At 45.0% G+C, this 17821-nt stretch overlaps 1 protein-coding gene across 1 annotated transcript in view; it reads left to right on the plus strand.

Annotated features, from left to right (window-relative positions):
• Nucleotides 1-17821, plus strand: part of INSC (INSC spindle orientation adaptor protein) — a 130071-nt gene that overhangs the window by 46009 nt on the left and 66241 nt on the right. The window contains exons 3-4 of the mRNA XM_058688334.1: nt 15792-16137; nt 17103-17155. Coding sequence (XP_058544317.1) covers nt 15792-16137; nt 17103-17155 — 399 coding nt within the window. The remainder of the gene's footprint in view (nt 1-15791; nt 16138-17102; nt 17156-17821) is intronic.

Below are 17821 nucleotides of genomic sequence, written 5' to 3' on the forward strand. Positions count from 1 at the left end.
ACTTAACCTCCCAAATTTCAGTTATGTGGACCTCATGGGATTATTTTGAAGGTTAAGTGAACAATTAAGATGGAATCAGGCCCTTAGCACAGTGCCCAGAATGTAATAAACACTTGATCAATGTTAGCTTTATTATCGCTATTAGTGTGAGGTCTTAGACAAATGTGATGATTTGAAGCCTGTGTCTACATCCATAAAATGGGGATGGTAATCTCCAGCCATCGGAGTGCTGTTAAGGGCCGAAGGAGGGAGTGCTTGGTACATTGAAGGTGCTCTGTTGTCGATAAACCTCCCTGCTTGCTGTGTGGGTAGTTAATTCCCTCTGACTTTAGAATGAATATTTTAGGGGTCTCATTGTTTTCACACTGGCAATTTCTTGGTACAAGACTATGCTGTTCCCTTCCCCTGTTCCCACCTCCACCCTGGATAATTCCAGCTTAAAGAAAAGAATCATCCTACCAGTACCCTGGTATGTAGAGATGATTGTGGTTACATCTGGCTCTGTGTCTGGAATCTGCCAGACTGCAGAAAACCCAGATTTTAGGTCTTGGTCACCTTCTTCCAGATGTCCAGGAAAGCTGCCATTGGAGAGTAAGAGGGTTACTCAGGGAGTAGGCATCTGTTTCTCTCAGAGGCTCTGATGAGAACTGGGCGGGCACCGGGAGCCCCATTCACTGTGTGGGATGCCCTCCCTGCCCCAGGCATGGGGGCAGTCTTGACAGCATCAGGCTCAGATTCCAGTTCACAATGGAGACCGAGAAAATCCAACCCTAGTCCTGGTCCCTGGCCCCTCAGGCTCCTTGGCCAGAGCCCCTAACGTGTCCTGACTGTGGTGGTTTTCCACCATGAAGGGAATGTGACTCATTGCCAGTCCATCTGCTTTGACCTTAATTTTCAATTCCTTTCCTCTGTGTGAGTAATCAGATCAGTCGTCTGTACTTGCAAAGGAAAGATTTCATGCATAGGGGAATGGCAGCTCAAAGTTCATGGCTGAGGACGGTTGAACCCTGGGAGCTGCAAGGTTCGGGGACAGCAGGCAGTCCCCACCACGCAATGAGAGCTGCCCTGTTTAGCCAGCCATTCTATGTTGGGGTCAATCAGCAAATCCAAGAGGGGAGGTGGAGCCCAGGGAACCAGAGAGCTAATGACAGGGAGTCAGGCGAGCTCTGCAATTACGGGATGCTCGACTCTAACACAGGCCAAACCTTAATGAGCTGCAGTCCCTAGACTCTAAAATTGAGAAGAGGAGCTCATTATGTGGCGGCACAGTGGCCGCGGCTGGGAGTGGACTGGCTTGTGGCGGGGGCTGGGTTCACCGGGCCTCGTCTCCTTCCTGGCAAAGCGTAGGGCCTCTTTGATGGACCTCTCTGCAGGGCCTGCCCCCCACATCTGCTGTGACCTTGTGTACCCCACTTGTCATCCTCTCCTAAAACCAAACAAAATGAGAACTAGCTCTTCACTCGATGGGTTTTCTATCTCAGCCAGGACAGCACCGGTCGCCCAGGCCTCCTGCCACCGAGGAGCCTGCATTGCCTTCCCTCCTTCACTTCACCCTCACATCCTCTCATCTCCCTCCCAGACCTCCCACTTCTTTCTCTCCGGCATCACTGCCAAGTTCAGGCTTCTATCTTCTTGCTGTTTTATGCCTACCGTCTCCTGGTAGGTCAGCCTTCTGTCTAGTAGTTCACTTTGCTCTCGTCCAGTTTTCTACTGACTCTCTGCACGGTTACGTCACTGTCCTGCTCTACCGTGTTTTCAGCGGCTCCACATTGTCTTTAGGATTAAACCCAAATTCTGAATCAAGTTAGGGTCTTTGATCACCTAACCCTTCCCGGCCACTCCCTCAACCTCCCCCCCCCCCCATGCTTGAATCCAGTGAAACTCCTTGTTCTATCTCTATTTTTATGCCTCTAGGCTTTTCCAACAGTCTTTTTGCCCTTGTCATCCTGACCTGCTCCTCTTCTCTAAGAACCAGGGCAAATGTCATTTCCTTTGTGTACATATTCCCAGGCCAAGTCAGGCCCTCTGTCTCCTGTGGTCCTCGGCTATCCTGCTCACAGCTTCTTGATGGCTTCGTGATGGCAATGTGCTATTTAGTTGATAAGAGCAGAGACTCTAGACTCTAGAGACTTGGTCTGAGTAATGGCTCCCCCGGTTCCACCATATGACTCTCCTCACAGAAGTCTGCCTGTCTGTGAAAGGAGGCAATAATAATTTTCTCTCTCCAGTTAATGGGGAGGATTAAAAGAGATAATACATGGAGAGGGCTTACAGCACTTCCTGGCTCGTTGCACATTGGCTACTGTTGAAATGACTACGAGGTTTCCTGGTGCTTTCTTGCCTGTTTGGGGTCTTAGCTGAGCTCCGTGAGTGCTGGAATTTTCTCCTGGTTGGCTTTGTCCTCAGCTCCTAGAACAGGCTGGTGAGCAGGTACACAGATAATGCTGGGACATCAGGGCTCCAGGCCTGGCCCCATCCATCATGTGCTGGCTGTGGAACTTGATGGGACAGGCAACTTCTGGCCTCTACCTCTGGGTGCGCTTTAGGACGGCAGCCCCTCCAGTGCAGCCTGAGGTGAAGGATCTTTGGTTCTCAGTCTGCCCACAACTGGGGATAGAGAACCTTGGTCAGAGCCCGAGGCTTGGGGGTGGGAGCAAGGGTGTGGTGGAGGAGAGGAGCCCTAGTGGTGGGGACTGGAGGCCGTTGAGTCTATGGAGGCTTGCCCGTAGTGTGGACCGGCTCTTGGAAACCCTCTAGTGGTGATTTTCTACTGTCACTGGCACTTCCAAGCACTACCAGAGGTACCCGGATGGCACCTGACACATTCCATCTGTGAATTCTCCTAAACGTTCCACTTTGGCAGATGAAGAGACTCTCCTTAGAGGAAGAGAACAGAATGGGAAAGACAAAGCTCAACCCTTTTCAGTCTACGCATCAGGTTCTGTGTGATAGCGATGAAGGCTGAGGGCAGACTAAAGCTGAGTTCTTCTGCATGAGAATGCATGTATAATTATTACCTGACAGTGCTAAGTGTGCCGTTTGGACAGGGCACGGCCTTTCCTAGAGTCTAGAGTAGCACTTAAGCATGTGGGGTCTGGCGTGTGATGGGCTGGGTCAGAGCACGGCTCTGCCACTTACAAGCAGGGCGATGTCACATAGTTCACTTTCCCTCTCCAAGCTTTCGTTTCTTCAACTGTAAAAATAAGACAGTAAGAACCCCCTCCTCCTAGGGGCATTATGAGAAATAAATAAGATAACGCACCTGAAGCCATCCACATGAGAAATGACACGAAGCCCAGCCTCAGTAAAGGTTGGCAATAATGACTACTGGTTTCATCTCGACTCTCACAAGCCAGTGAGGCAGGATGGTGGTACCAGTTAATGTTATTCCCATTTCCTGCTTCGTTTAGTGCCACACACATACGCCGAGCATCCCGTCCTCAGTGTATCCGGTCCGCTGCTCTGGGTGACATGGAGGGAGCACATGACGGACATGAGCCCTGCCCTTATAGTCTGGTGAATGAAGCAGATATTAATAGTCCAGCAGTGAATCAGTTGAGACCTGCATCACAATGGGGGGAAAGACGGGGTAAAACAGACACGGGGGACACAAGCGCATCTAGGAGTCAGAGAAACCTACTTCAGCAGAGACATTTAGGCAGATTTTAAGGATGTGGAGCCATCAGCAAGGTGAAGAGGAGATGGGGAGAAAGGGGCCAGCATGTGCAAAGGCTGGGAGGCCGGAAGTGACAGCAGAGGGAGTGAAAGAACTAAGTGTGGCTGGGACAGTGGTTAGGACTAAGGGGGAAAGCAGGTCAGGGAACTGTGGCTCCGGGAGGGCAAATGCCATGTGCAAAGGTGCAAGGCTATTAGAACACGGGTGATGGCGTCTCATGAGGTGTTCTTGGTGTTAGTACCGTCCTACTGGCTCTCCTACGTACACTGGCCATGCTTATACACACGTGTATCCTTTTAAGAGGTTAAGAAATGAGTCATTCCTTAGTTAATGAAAGGACAGGGACTGTTAATTAGCACCCCCCCCATCCCTCAGGAGACATCTAAAATGCCTGCATTTGACAGAGTTAACAAGATGGGCTCTGACTCATCAGGAGTGGGCAGCTGTCAAATGAACATATTGGCTTATTGGATTGGAAACAGTTACCTGGAGCCAAATTCAAGTTCCTTGGCTTTCTGAAACAGAAAGAACAATGTACCCCACTGGGGTCCTGGAAAGACTGGGAATAGGTGACAGCACAGGCTTTGGAGTTAGCAGACCTGGAGGGAAGTCAAGGTTCTGCCATTGACAAGCTGTAGGAATTAATGTGAGCCTCAATTTTCCCTCCTCTGTGAAATGGGGATACGAAATAGTGTTTCTGTGGATACAAGACCAGATTGTACGTGCAAGCACTTGATATGTGCTCGGCTCACGCAAGGTACTCAATAAAGTTTTCTTTATAAGCATGCTTGAAGTATGCTACATTTTTTTTTTAAGTTGATCATTTTAGAGTGGTCAGATCTCTTCCCTGCCTCAAAACCCTCCAATAGATTGATGGAAGGCCACAACCTGGAGAAATGGATGGGCCAAAGTGACTACAGTAGCATTATCTATGCCCCCTTCACAAATTATTCCTAGTTATTAGCTTTGGGGTATATTGGTGGACACCATTTCCCCTAACCCATACTTTTGGAAATATCTGAAATGTAGAATCAACTCTCTTACCATGTTATACTGGACAGTTTAATGAACAGAAAATGCTGTGGACCACAATATATCAAAGTGGATAAGGATGAACAATGAAAGTGGGGATTTCTGGAAAACAATCTGAAAACTCTTTCCATTGCTACAGCCTGGAGCAGAAGGTCCAGGCAGAAATGGCAGAGAACACAAGAGATCATACAGGGGAAGAGAGCAGGCCCAGCATAATAGGTCGGTGCAGAGGGCATTCTGCAGAGTCCCCTGCAGGGAGAGAAAGCCTCCTTCCTGGTTCTCACGTTGCCCGGATGGATCGGCTGCAAGTTAAGAATAGGACTTCCGTGAGCCTACCCAACACCATCTGCTGTGAAGGCTCTACACGGACAACGTGAACTTGGAGTAGTTGGGGATGGAGGGTTGCAGAGTGCCGACACGCAGAAAGCAAAAGCACCTCAGTGTGGGATTCAGGCCGGAAAGGAAGCAGGACGACGAAACCATTGGGAGATTTGGACAAGATCAGAGAAGCAACATTTCCTCTAGTCCCAAGTGGCTGGGGCTTCACCAGGGCCTTAGTGAGGAAGTTAATACCCTAACCACACTGTAAATTATTTATAGCTTATTGCATAAATAATTATGCTTGAATTAACTGTTTAGTAAACAGTTTACAAATCACTGCAAGGCAGAGGTTAGGTTAACTTTAAATGAATTTATGTGTTGTTTTTATTAAGACCTTAGAGAGCCTTCCAGGTTGGGTTGGAGAGAGGCGTAGGGGTTTGGTGGCCCCAGCTGACATGCGGTGACAAGATTCCTTCAATGTTCAGGAAGAATTCTCCTCTTCGCCCAGAGTGAAAGAAACCTGGGGTGCTCACAGTGGCTTCCAAGGCCTTGCATGATCTAGCCTGAGTCTCTCCTCTGAGCTCATGTCCTACTAATCTTTCTTTTGCTCTAACCACGTTCATCTCCCTGCTGTTTCTCAGACAAACCAGGCATACTCCCAAGGAGGGCCTTTGCACTGCCTGGGTCCTCTGCCTGGATTGCTCAGTACCCATACTTCAGACAGCTTCGTTCTGTCACCGTCTTGAGGTTTTCACTCATGTCTTAACTTTCTCAGTGAGCCTGACCACTTGTTTAAAATGGCAGTAACCTCCCTGCCTCCCACATGACAATCTCATCCATACTTATTCTTTTCTTTTTTTAATTTTTTAAAATGTTTTATTATTTTTGAGAGAGAGAGATAGAGAGAGAGAGGGAGACACAGAATCCGAAGCAGGGGTTCTGAGCTGTCGGCACAGAGCCTGCTGCGGGGCTTGAACCCACAAACTGTGAGATCGTGACCTGAGCCAAAGTTGGACGCTTAACCGACTGAGCCACTCAGGCACCCTTCGTCCATACTTACTCTAACTCCGATAGAAATGATCTGCTTTTAACATACCACAAACATTTTCATTTATTATATTTGTTATTACTATATTTGTTCCCCCTGCTCTAGAGGGAGAGGCAGACATGTTTGTTTGTGTTGCTCACCCATGTGTCCCAAGCAGCGAGAACAGTTCCTGTACCTAGTGGACACTAAGGAGATGTCTAGTGAGTGAACATTCATGGTGGGATTTGTGTTGAGTATGTGGGCCACATATCCTGCATGGATCCTGGGAGCACCTGGATGTTTCTGGAATGAAGTGCTACAGGAGGACAGCCCAGAGAAAGGGACTGGACACCAAAGGATAAATGGGCTCACTAAACTCAACGTGCCTCAAATTGAACTGTCTTCTGAACTTGTTTCTCCTCTCCATTCTGTGGCACAAGTGAAAAGTCTGGGGCTCAGCTTTGACTGTCCCTCTTATTCATCATTGGTGTGAATCAGCATCCGGGATCAAGGACCATCTGGAATGATTGTCCTCCAGCATCGCACTGGTGTCATTTCCTTCTCCTCTCATACTCGAAAGTAATTTTGCAGAATGGAAGGTCTTCGGCTCACACTTTATTTTTCTGCGTATTTTAAGTATGTCCTTCTACTTATTTTCTAGTATAAAGCATTGCTCTCACACACAAAAATCTGATGATAACATAATTTCCTGTCCCTTTCAAGTAACATGCACTTATTTCTAGATGCACAAATCATTTCCTTTCTTTCTTTTTAAAAGTCCAATAATCTTAGTAGAATAGGTGTTGTATATTTCTTTTTACGTAAGGAATATGGCCTTTCAATATGTAGTTCAAACAATGTTTTTTCCCCAGGAATGTTTTCCTAACTTATAGCCTTCCACATGTATTTTGTTGCCGTGTTTTGGGTTCCTTCCCTGGGAACTCTTATTGTATATATATTGGGTCTTATTTGTGTATCTTTAATATTTGTCACATCCTCACAAATCCTTTTAATTTCTGTCTTCATTTTCTTTTTTTTAAACTTTTATTTATTTATGCAGTAAATTTGAATTCAATTCTTTTTTTTAAATTTTTTTACTGTTTATTCATTTTTGAGACAGAGACAGAGTATGAGTCGGGGAGGGGCAGAGAGAGAGAGAGGGAGACACAGAATCTGAAGCAGGCTCCAGGCTCCGAGCTGTCAGCACAGAGCCCGATGTGGGGCTCGAACTCACAGACTGTGAGATCATGAGCTGAGCTGAAGTCAGACCCTTAACCGACTGAGCCACCCAGGCACCCCTGTCTTCATTTTCTTTTAATTTAAAACATTTTTGTTTCTTTTTTGCATTTGATTTTCGTAAGGCATTATCTCATGTTTTCGCCTTGTGTAGTCTTTGTTTCTAAAATGACATTTTCTTTTTGTTTCTAATTCTTTTCTTCGTTAAGATAGCTGAGGTTTCATGCTTCTCTTTCACATCTTATATCGTTTTTTAAAATGTTAAGCTTATTTTGAAATCGTGTATACATTTTAGTTTCCTTCTGTTTTGTGAGTACATTTTCCTGGAATTTTCTCATTGTAGGGATATTATTTTGTTATTTCTTCTCTTTTGAAAATAACCATGCATGGGGTGAGACCTGGATAATTTTTGCGTTGCTCATTTTTATGTGACATTAGTTGGCATGCACTTTGCGAGGGAGGCGGGGTTCAGGAAAGCTGTTCTAAATCCATTGACCTCCATCCTCTTCTGTTTCCGTGTCAGGTTCAAAGTAGGGTGCTCTGCTTTTCCCAGAGTTCCTGGCTCTCCTTCCACCTCCTACACGGATCTGAATGAACAGCTCTCGCCTTTGATTCTGAGGCCTTTGTCCTGCCCAGTTTTGATTTTGCCCCCAGAAGTTTCTTCTTCACATGGCACTTCTTCGTTGTAGAAGAGATTCCTGTTGGGCTGTTTTTGAGAGTTCCTAGTAGGCGCCTTGCATGCACTTGCTACTGGAGAGGGAAATCCCCTTCAGGTTTCAGCCACTCTTCTGGAATTGGCATGCTGTGCTTTCCAATAAATATCCTGCGGGCTCTGGTCTCTCATATTCATCAAACGCTATCTTATTGGGTCCTCCTTTTTCCTCTTGTACAGATGATACTGAGAAGGTCTTGTGGCTGTTAGTGTTTGGTCCCCAGCTGCTGATATTTTGAGGTTTGTGGGGATATTTTTATCATCTAGTGTTTATCCAAAGGGCTTTGGTTTTGTTATCTTTGCTGTTCTGTCAATTTTTCACGTGGGGATTTAGAGAGATCTAAAAACTGCTGTCAGGGGAGCCTGGGTGGCTCAGTCGGTTCAGCGTCCGACTTCGGCTCAGGTCATGATCTCAACGGTTCATGGGTTTGAGCCCCGGGTCTGCTTCAGATTTTGTGTCTTCCTCTCTCTCTGCCCCTCCCTCACTCATTCTCTGTCCTCTCAAACATAAATAGACGTTAAAAAAAATTAAAAACTGTGGTCACTACTGCCTTCTTACCAGAATTTTCTTTACTTCTCTACTTTTAAGTAATTAAGTTCTGATGATACAGCTGCTTTAACTGAAACTGCTCTAATAAGAACTAACACATGTGATACTTCCTGTCGGACATTATTCTCAGCACACGTACACACATATATTTGCACGTGTGCATGTATATGTACGTGTACCCATCCATTTCACTTCATAATCACAGAAAGCCTGGGGGCACGGTGCTGTTACCATTTCCTTTCCACCATTGAGGAAACTGAAGCCCGGAGAGGTTATGTGACTTGCCCAAAGTTATGCGGGTAGCAAGTGACTCCTCTGGGATTTAATCCAGACAATCTGGCTCCAGAGGTCATGCTGTCATGGGAACAGTGATACCCAACAGAAGCCACATGATGCTTAGGAGACCCAGTGGCATGCCTGGCTCTGATGGTGGCACGATGGTATCTAGAAGATGCAGCAGGAAGAGACTAAGTGGTGGCTGTGACCAACCAGCCTGAGTTGTCTGGTGGAGTCAGCATGATGGCACCCAGAAGGAACGGTAGCCACGCTGGGTGGGCCTGGCAGGACCTGACAGCCAGAGTAATACTCTGTGTAACGGTGCTAACAGAAGAAAAGATGATAGATTTGGGGGAGAATCTACAGTTGACTTTTGAACAATGCAGGGGTAAGGGGCACCGACCCCCCCCCCCCCCCGCCACAGTTGAAAATCTGCATATAAATTTGACCCCTCCAAAACTTGTTAACAGCTTAATTGACTGAAAATCTTCCTGATAACATAAAGCTGACTAACACATAATTTGATTTTATATATTGTATATAAATTGTATATATATATACATATATAAATATATTTTTTATATATATTATAAATATATTTTTATAATTATATTAGTTTAATTAATTAATTATAAATATTTTTATATATTTATAATTAATTATAAATATAATTATATTATATAAATATATATTTATAAATATATTTATATAATATATAAATATATTTATAAATTTTATAATATATATATAATTTTATATATAATATATATTTTATATAATTATATTTATATATATAAATATATAAATATATTTATATATAAATATATAAATATATTTATATATATAAATATATATATAAATGTATATTGTATATAATTTGTATATATAATATATACAAATTAAATATAATTTGTATATATTATATATATATCATATGCTATATTCTTACAATAAACTAGGGAAAAGAAAATGTTACTAGGAAAATTATAAGGAAGAGAAAATACATTTACAGTACTGTGTTGTAAAAAAAAAAAAAAAAATCCACATTTAAATGGACCTGTGCAGTCCAAATCTGGGTTGTTCAAGGGTCAAGTGTATAGGTGAGCAGTGGGGATGTATGGCGCATGGTGTTGGGATGAGAATGTGGGTGGGTTATGTTTATTTATGTTTGTCTCTCCTCTTAGATGCTGTGAGTGTCCTAAGGGCAGGGTTCACCGGCACAAAGCCTGGCACATGGTCAACATCAGTAGTGTTTCAGTGCATCTGGTTGAGCAGGGATTGTCTGAGAGGTACTACTTACTGTTTTAAGCCTTATTGAACTGGGTGAGAATATTTTGTTTGTTACTGGTGTCATATGGGGACAGGCACTTCCCGAAAGAGCTAGGATCTCCCTTTAGCCACTCCCCCAGAGCTTGAGTGTATATATCCACACCTTACCATTTGCCTGCAAGTTCTGAGAACTGGGACTGTGGTTACTAAGGGTCCAAGCTTTATGCAACTCGAGCACTGCTCCGTGGAATATTGTCATGTTTGTAAAATGGCTTGTGCAGAAGATTTCTCTGCTTCTACTGACACCTGCTTCAAGTATTTCTTTTTATTTCAATTTATTTTATTTTAGTTTTTTATTTTGAGAGAGAGAGAGAGACAGAGACAGAGACAGAGAGAGAGAGGGAGACACCAGGGGGAGGACAGAGAGAGAGAATCCCAAGGAGGCTTCATGCTGACAGTACGGGGCTTGATCTCACAGACAGTGAGATCATGACCTGAGCAAAAATCAAAATTCAGACACTTAACCAGCAGAGCCACCCAGGCACCTTTCAAGTATTTCTATTTAAAACAAAAATTTTTATCATGGTGTCTTTTGTGGAATGTACTAACCCAAGTCTTAAACTGTATCTCATTACGGGGAACTCACCTATGCTTTGCCTGACGTACCAGCCAAAGATAGAATCCACATCTCCCGAAATGTAATCCAGAACAGAGGACTGGGTGAGTTCAGGGGGTTCTTATGTTCCAGGCCAGAGCACTCGTGCCCATCTTATAACACCCCAATAAGTTCAGGAAATATCCCCAGCTGGTGTGGCAAGGCTTACAATCCATGTTTCCCAGGCAGTTTCTGGTTTACTTGATTGGTAAATATTTATTGATTCATACTATGTGTCAGGCCTTGTGCTGAGTGCTGGTGATGCTGAGCTAAGTCAGTACCTGCCTTTGAGGACATCTCAAAGTTGGTGGGAGATAGGGACTGGTGGAGGAACTATAGAGTGTGGCCAGTAGGGAGATAGGCTTTGGAATCGGGTTGCCTGTGGGGAGCTCTGGCTCTCTTAAGTCATGTAAGTCTTCTGCACCTCTGTATTTTCATCTGTAAAGTGGAGACAAGGAAAAAGTACACTTAATCAAGTTATTGTGAGAATAAAATAATGCACAACCCTTGGGGTACTCTAAGGGTCCAATAAATACTAATTATTATTACTAGTGGTTTTTGTTTACCTTCCCTTTTCCTCTGCCTTCTGAGCTGCTATGTATGTATGTATGTAAGTGTGTGTGTGTGTGTGTGTGTATACATATATATATGTATATATATATATATTTTTTTTTTTTTCTCCAAACACAATTCTATTATCATCCCAATGGTTTAGTTATAACTTGGGCAGCTTGGGTGCAAAGCATACTGGGTAAAGTCAGGCTGAATGGGAGGCATATACTTGTCTTGAGCAGCCAGCCCACTTTCCCTTCCACCTGCTAGGGGGTCCAAACCTCTTGATGTCCTCCCAGCCCTGTTGGACTTGGCCCTGGACCTAAGGGGCCTGCTTGATGGGACCTGAGGCCCAGTCACTGGATGGGGTTAAGAGGAGGCAGGGATCCATGGGCTTACTAATCTTCTCAGTTTATTCTTCTCAGTATGTTTGTTTGCTCCTTGGGGGAGAAAGAGGAGGTATCTGTTTAAACAATCTCTAGAAATGGAAGTTATTTTAAGCCCATTCTTAAAGAAAACCAGATTCTGCTTTCCCCAAAGGCGCCCCTGTCTGTCCTCATCTCTGTGGCTGTCACCCTGGAAGGCAGCTTCTGCAGTGGGGCAGGCTGGAGTGGGTTTGGCCTGAAAGCAGCAATCGCAGCTCTGGGTCCCAGGATCCTGGTCCACCCTCTACCACAGAGCTTTAGGCAGAGTCAGTGGCTCACAGCTCCCTTTCATCTTCCTTTGCTCATAACCAGCCCCAGAAGTCCTTGCTTGGGAACATTGCCCTTCCTGGGTCCCAGTGTGAAGGCTGTCTCCTCTTGCTCTCCACTCCTCTCTGTCGTCGTCGTCGTCGTCGTCGTCTTCTTCTTCTTCTTCTTCTTCTTCTTCTTCTTCTTCTTCTTTTTGTATATGTGTGTGTTTTGTTTTTGTTTTTGTTTTTTGTTTTTGTTTTGGTTTTGGTTTTGTTTTGATGGGTGGCCAGAGTGGGAAGCAGTAAAACAAAGGAGTTAAGTGTAGACTCTGGAGTGACTCTGGAGTGATAGAGATAACGTTTCAGTGTCAGAGCTACTACTTTTCCCCTGAGTGATTTTACTTCCTTGCGTCTCCATTTCCTCATCTGTAAAATGGGGACAATAATAATACTTGCTCAGACACTTGTCTTGAAGAGTAAATCAAACAACTCATGTAAAGCACTTAGCACAGTGCTCAACATGTGGAATGTACTCAATAAATTCTAGCCATTTTTACAGTAATTACTGTAGGTGTTCAAGCGTTACATGGGGGAAGGGAAGCAGAGAGCTAACATTTTTGAACATTTCTTTATGCCATGTGATATCCTAAGTCCTTCACATTCACCATTTGATTTAATTATCTCATCTACCTTATATAGAAGGTTCTATTATATTTTTACAGATAAAGAGATTGAGGCTCAGAGAGGTTAAGAAATGTAATGAAAAGATTAATGTACGTTGTTAAAAAAAAAAAAAAAAAAAGTCAGGATACCAGTTATCCTGGTTGGGGAGTGACCAGAAGGGGGCACAAGGGAGACTACAGGGATGCTGGTGATATTTCTCATCTGATTCCTGGATACACGAGTGTGTTGACCTTATGAAAATTCATCAAACTGCAGCTCGATATAATTTGTTCATCTTTATGTACATATGTTATCTCAAAAAAATTAAGAAAAAGAAAAAAAAATCAGCAGCTGCTTGCCTTCAGCCACACAGATTATAAGCATCAGAGCCAGCTCTTTATGCCCTCCACATGTTAATGTGCAAGCCTTGTTGGCCTGGGCATTTTCTTATGCTCAAGGCTCTGATGTAGTAGTCTGTTCCAACCCAAGGAAACTCTGGTTCAAAACCTATTCAGGCAGCTAAGGAGGGAGCAGGATCATCATGGGCCACCTGAAAGCCTGACTCTGCCAGAGCGAATGTCCCTGAGGTAGCTAAGCACGGATGATGCGGACCCCGGAGGCCTGTCTGGGATGCACCTGTTGGTGGGCTCCAGGGAAGATCATGGGACCAACTGGAAGACAGAGCCCATCAGGTTTGCCATGCTCCTTTCACCCGAGAACAGCTTTCATCCCCTAACCCAACTGGGGACCCCATTTCCTTCCACTTCCAGGTTCTTTGAGGGAGTTTTCCACTCCTGGCTCCTTGGCCAGCTTCCACATGTCCACTGGGGCTTGGCTTCTCTAGGTCTCCTTTCTGTGAGGCTCATGACACAACGCCAGAGAGACATCCGGTCTCCGCCTGTGCTTCTGGTTGGGGAAGAAGCAAACAAGTGCAGTTCCTCCTGGGGGGGAATGAAATAAGGAACCCTCAGACCTGTCAGCTGGAGTCCACATTTCTCCCCAAGCATCATTTTTTTTTTTATAAAGAAACTTAAAATTTTTAAATAGTTTTGGATTTACAGAAAGTTGCAAAGATAGAACAGACTGTTCCTGTATACCCCACACCCAGTCCCCCTGATTGTTAACACCTTCAGTGAACATGGTACATTTATCACAGTGGAAGAACCATTATTGGTCTGTTACTATTAACTAAGCCCCAGACTTTATACGGCTTCCACTAGTTTTCCATGAAGGTGCTTTTCTATTTCAGGATTCCATCCAGGATATCTTGTTATAATTAATCATCACATCTCCTTTGTCTCCTCTACTCTATGACAGTTTCTCAGTGTTTCCTTGTTGTTGATGATGCTGACAGTTTTGAGGAGTACTGGTCAGCTATTTTGTAGAATGTCCCTCAGTCGGTCCATGATGCCTTTCCCATGAGGAGACTAAAGTTATGTGTTTTTGGGGAAGAAGCCCTTCTCATCACATCATATCAGAAGCACATGCTGTCAGCATGGCTGGTCAGCAGTGAGGTGCGTTTTGATCACTTGAGTAGGGTGGTGATGTATCAGGGTTCTCCACCGCAAAGTTACTTTGTCTATACTTTTCTTCTTTGGAATTGAGTCATGAAATGCAGCCCAGGCTCAAGCCCCATCCAAGCTGTTCTTAGTCATCGAGTTTATCTGATGCAAGGCTTGTAAACACACACAATCAGCTCACTACTTGCGCAGGTAGAGATATACAAGTTCCAAGCCAGACGCCCAGACATCGGCATACAGATAATATAGACAGACACCCAAATGAGTTCATATCCACAAACACAGACACTCATAGGCACAAATAACGCAGATACTAGAGAAATCAATAGTTTTGTCATTCCATTTCTCTTACCAGCCAAGCGATAAATCAACTGGGATTTTAATTAACACAGCTTCTGAAATCCCACTTTCTTTCTAATTCTTAAAGGTCTTAAAGAACAAGAATAGAGTATGCCTCCATGTGAGATGGGAGTGGAAGGGGTGACAAAAATGTGAGTCTGGGATTTAATCAGGCCTCCCGGGAAGGGCCCGGGCCGGAGTTGGTGGCACCAGTTGGTGGCACCGATTCTCTTTTTCTCCCTTCCTAGCTCTTACATGGCTCTTCCGGGTCCAGGCCTGAAGGAAGGGGGTGTGAGTGTGTCCCGCTGGAGGGGTCCAGAGCTTTTCCCTGCCCAGCACCACACACGTCCTCTGTGCCACGTGCTGGTCCCAGGTACTGTGATTCAGCAGCTCATAACCCCTATGTTTGGGAGGAAGGAACAGCTGAAGCCTGGGCTGTCTCACCAGGAGGCAGCATGTAACTTGCCTTTGTTATTGACAAAAGGAGGAGGAAGGTTGCTAGAAGGACAGAAATAATAGCTGTCCGCTGAAGTGTTTATGGAGTGAATGCGTCAGTGAGTGAGTGACTAGTTCATTCCTTGCCTCTTAGAAGCTCTTCTGTCAGGTTGCTTCCATCCTCTATCTCTAGAACACAATGATCGTATGTTTGTCCAGCTTCTCTATCCCCTTTCTAATCATGTTAGTTTTGGGGCACCCTTTGAAAGCATTATTTCCAATAAGTGCATACCATCTAGATAGCCGTGTAGCTGTATGATAGCTTACATAACAATATAACCAATATTTGATATGTAGGCTATTTCCATTTGCTGCTTCTTCTTTTTTTAAAAGTTTATTTATTTATTTTGAGAGAGAGAGAGAGAGAGAGAGCAGGGGAGGGGCAGATAGTGAGAGGGAGAAAGAGAATCCCAAGTAGGCTCTTCAGAGCCTGACGTGGGTCGTGAACTCACGGACCGAGAGATAATGACCTAAGTTGAAGTCAGGAGTCGGACGCTTAACCGACTGAGCCACCCAGGCGCCCCTCCATTTTCTTCTTATTGTAAATATCATCTGCCACTGTGCCAGACTTCATTGCCTGTTGTTTGTCCGGTCATCTGCTCCCCAGACTTCTGTGCCTCAGTCTTATTATCTGCAAATTGGAGATAATGGAAAACAAGAGGGTTAAGGTAAGTGAACACAAGAAACAGTGATGAGCATAGAGTAGATGTTTAGTCAACATCAGGTGGCCTGAAACGGAAACCTTTGGAAATCGTGGAGTGTTGACAGCCATCGTGGTGCTGTTCCCGGCTGCAGGCTGCACCTGATGCAGGTGGACTCGGTCCAGCGCTGGATGGAGGACCTGAAGCTCATGACCGAGTGTGAGTGCATGTGCGTCCTGCAGGCGAAGCCCATCAGCCTGGAGGAAGATGCACAGAGTGACCTCATCCTGGCCGGCGGCCCTGGCCCTGGAGACCCCCTGCAGCTGCTTCTCAAGAGGGGCTGGGTCATCAGCACTGAGCTGCGCAGGATCGGGCAGAAGCTGGCCCAGGACCGCTGGGCACGCGTCCACAGCATGAGTGTGCGTCTGACTTGCCATGCCCGCTCCATGGTCAGCGAGTACAGTGCTGTCAGCAGGAGCTCCTCGCAGGAGATGGGCCAGGTCTGCTGCCCGGGGCTGGGCGTGCGCGGGCACTTGGAAGGGAGGTACCTTCTAGAAGGGTGGGTGTGAAGTGTGTGGAGTTTGAACTTTTCCTGCTCCAGGGCCTCCTCCTCCTTCCAAAAATCAGGGAAGAGAGTGAGGACCTTTCCTGAGTACCTACCATGCACTAGGCATCGAGCTAGGTGTTTTTGCACACATCTCATTTAACCTGTACTGCATGAGAAGCAGACATAACCACTGTGAGAAGCCATACAGTGGTTCAGTATACCCACTGGAATGTCAGACTGTCTGGGTTCAAATATCAGCCCTGCTGTGTGACCTTCGCAAGTTACTTACCTTCTCTGTGCCCCAGTTCCATCACCCTGATGAGTATAATAATAGTATTTCTTTTCATAGTTGTGTTGTGAGGACTAATGCATTAAAATAGTTGATGAAAAATATTGGTTAGTATTATTGTCCTCCCTTTATACATGAGGAAACAAACCCAGAAATCCTAAGTACTTTGCCCAGAGTTATGCAGTGAGTGGTGTAAGAAGAATTCAGTCTAGGTTTTTCTGATTCCAAAGCCTCTGATGTTGAATCTTTTCCAAGCCCATAGTGAACCGTTGAAAATCCCCCTCTGGCTTTCACTTCCCATCTTAATGCTTTTTACCCTTTTCCTTGTCCCACTTTACAGATAGTAAACTTCTGTTCATCCTTTGAAGCCCAGCTCAAATGTCCCTTCCTCTCTGAAGCTTCTTAGATCCCCCGGCGTTAACTAGGTGCTTGTTTTCTGTTTTGAGCTCTCAAACAGCTGATGATGGTGTCTTTTGCCATCCACACGACACTGTGTTACCGTTTATGTATCTATTTGCAAAATCGGATGATTTGATTCTTCATCTTTATACCCCAGAAGGCCCCATATAGTTGTTGATCTTCAACCAATGCTTGTTGGGTTGAGTAAACTTGATCTATTTCTTCTGCAGATTGAGAAACTGCTGATGGAGAAATGCTCAGAGCTCTCAGCGGTCACAGAGAGGTAAATCTGGAAGCTGGGTAAGACTGGACAGCCTGCCTTCAGGCACAGGAAGGAGCTGCCATCTTCTTCCAGAGGGAGAGTGAAGGTGGGAAGGCCTGGTGGTGGTCTGAGACTTTCCTTTTGCTGACGCTTATCAACAACGTTGAAAGACTCCCTCGGGATTTTCTGCCCATTTTAAGGTCCAAGGAGAATGTAAAAGAAGAGAGAGGCCCAGGCATAGAAAGTAAGAGGATTATTGAGGGCTTGTAAAAAAGAAAAAGAAAAAGGTTTCCCATAGCTTTGGGAAGCCTCCACTCTACCCGCAAAGTCAAGGCCAGGTGAAAGCAAACACTCACACCCTGTACTCACATACACATAGACAAGGATTTCACAGACACGTACCTGCCCATACACAGATATATAAACACACACTCGTACGCTCACAGAAATACACTCACACTCTTTTCTCTGTATCTCACACACATAAACATATATACGTTTACACTCAGACACATACAGACACTCAGCCTCACATGTATACACACCCAGGTGTGTGTTAACACTCTCCCTTACTTTTTCCAACCCCATGCCCTGCAAGAGAAACATAGGGCTTGGCATCCCCCAGCACCCCCAGGGGGTCTTTGCCCTTCCAGTGGAACATTCTCAGGCCACAGGGGTAAATTTAAA

This window comes from Neofelis nebulosa, chromosome 10 (assembly GCF_028018385.1).
Source record: "Neofelis nebulosa isolate mNeoNeb1 chromosome 10, mNeoNeb1.pri, whole genome shotgun sequence".
Taxonomy (NCBI): domain Eukaryota; kingdom Metazoa; phylum Chordata; class Mammalia; order Carnivora; family Felidae; genus Neofelis; species Neofelis nebulosa.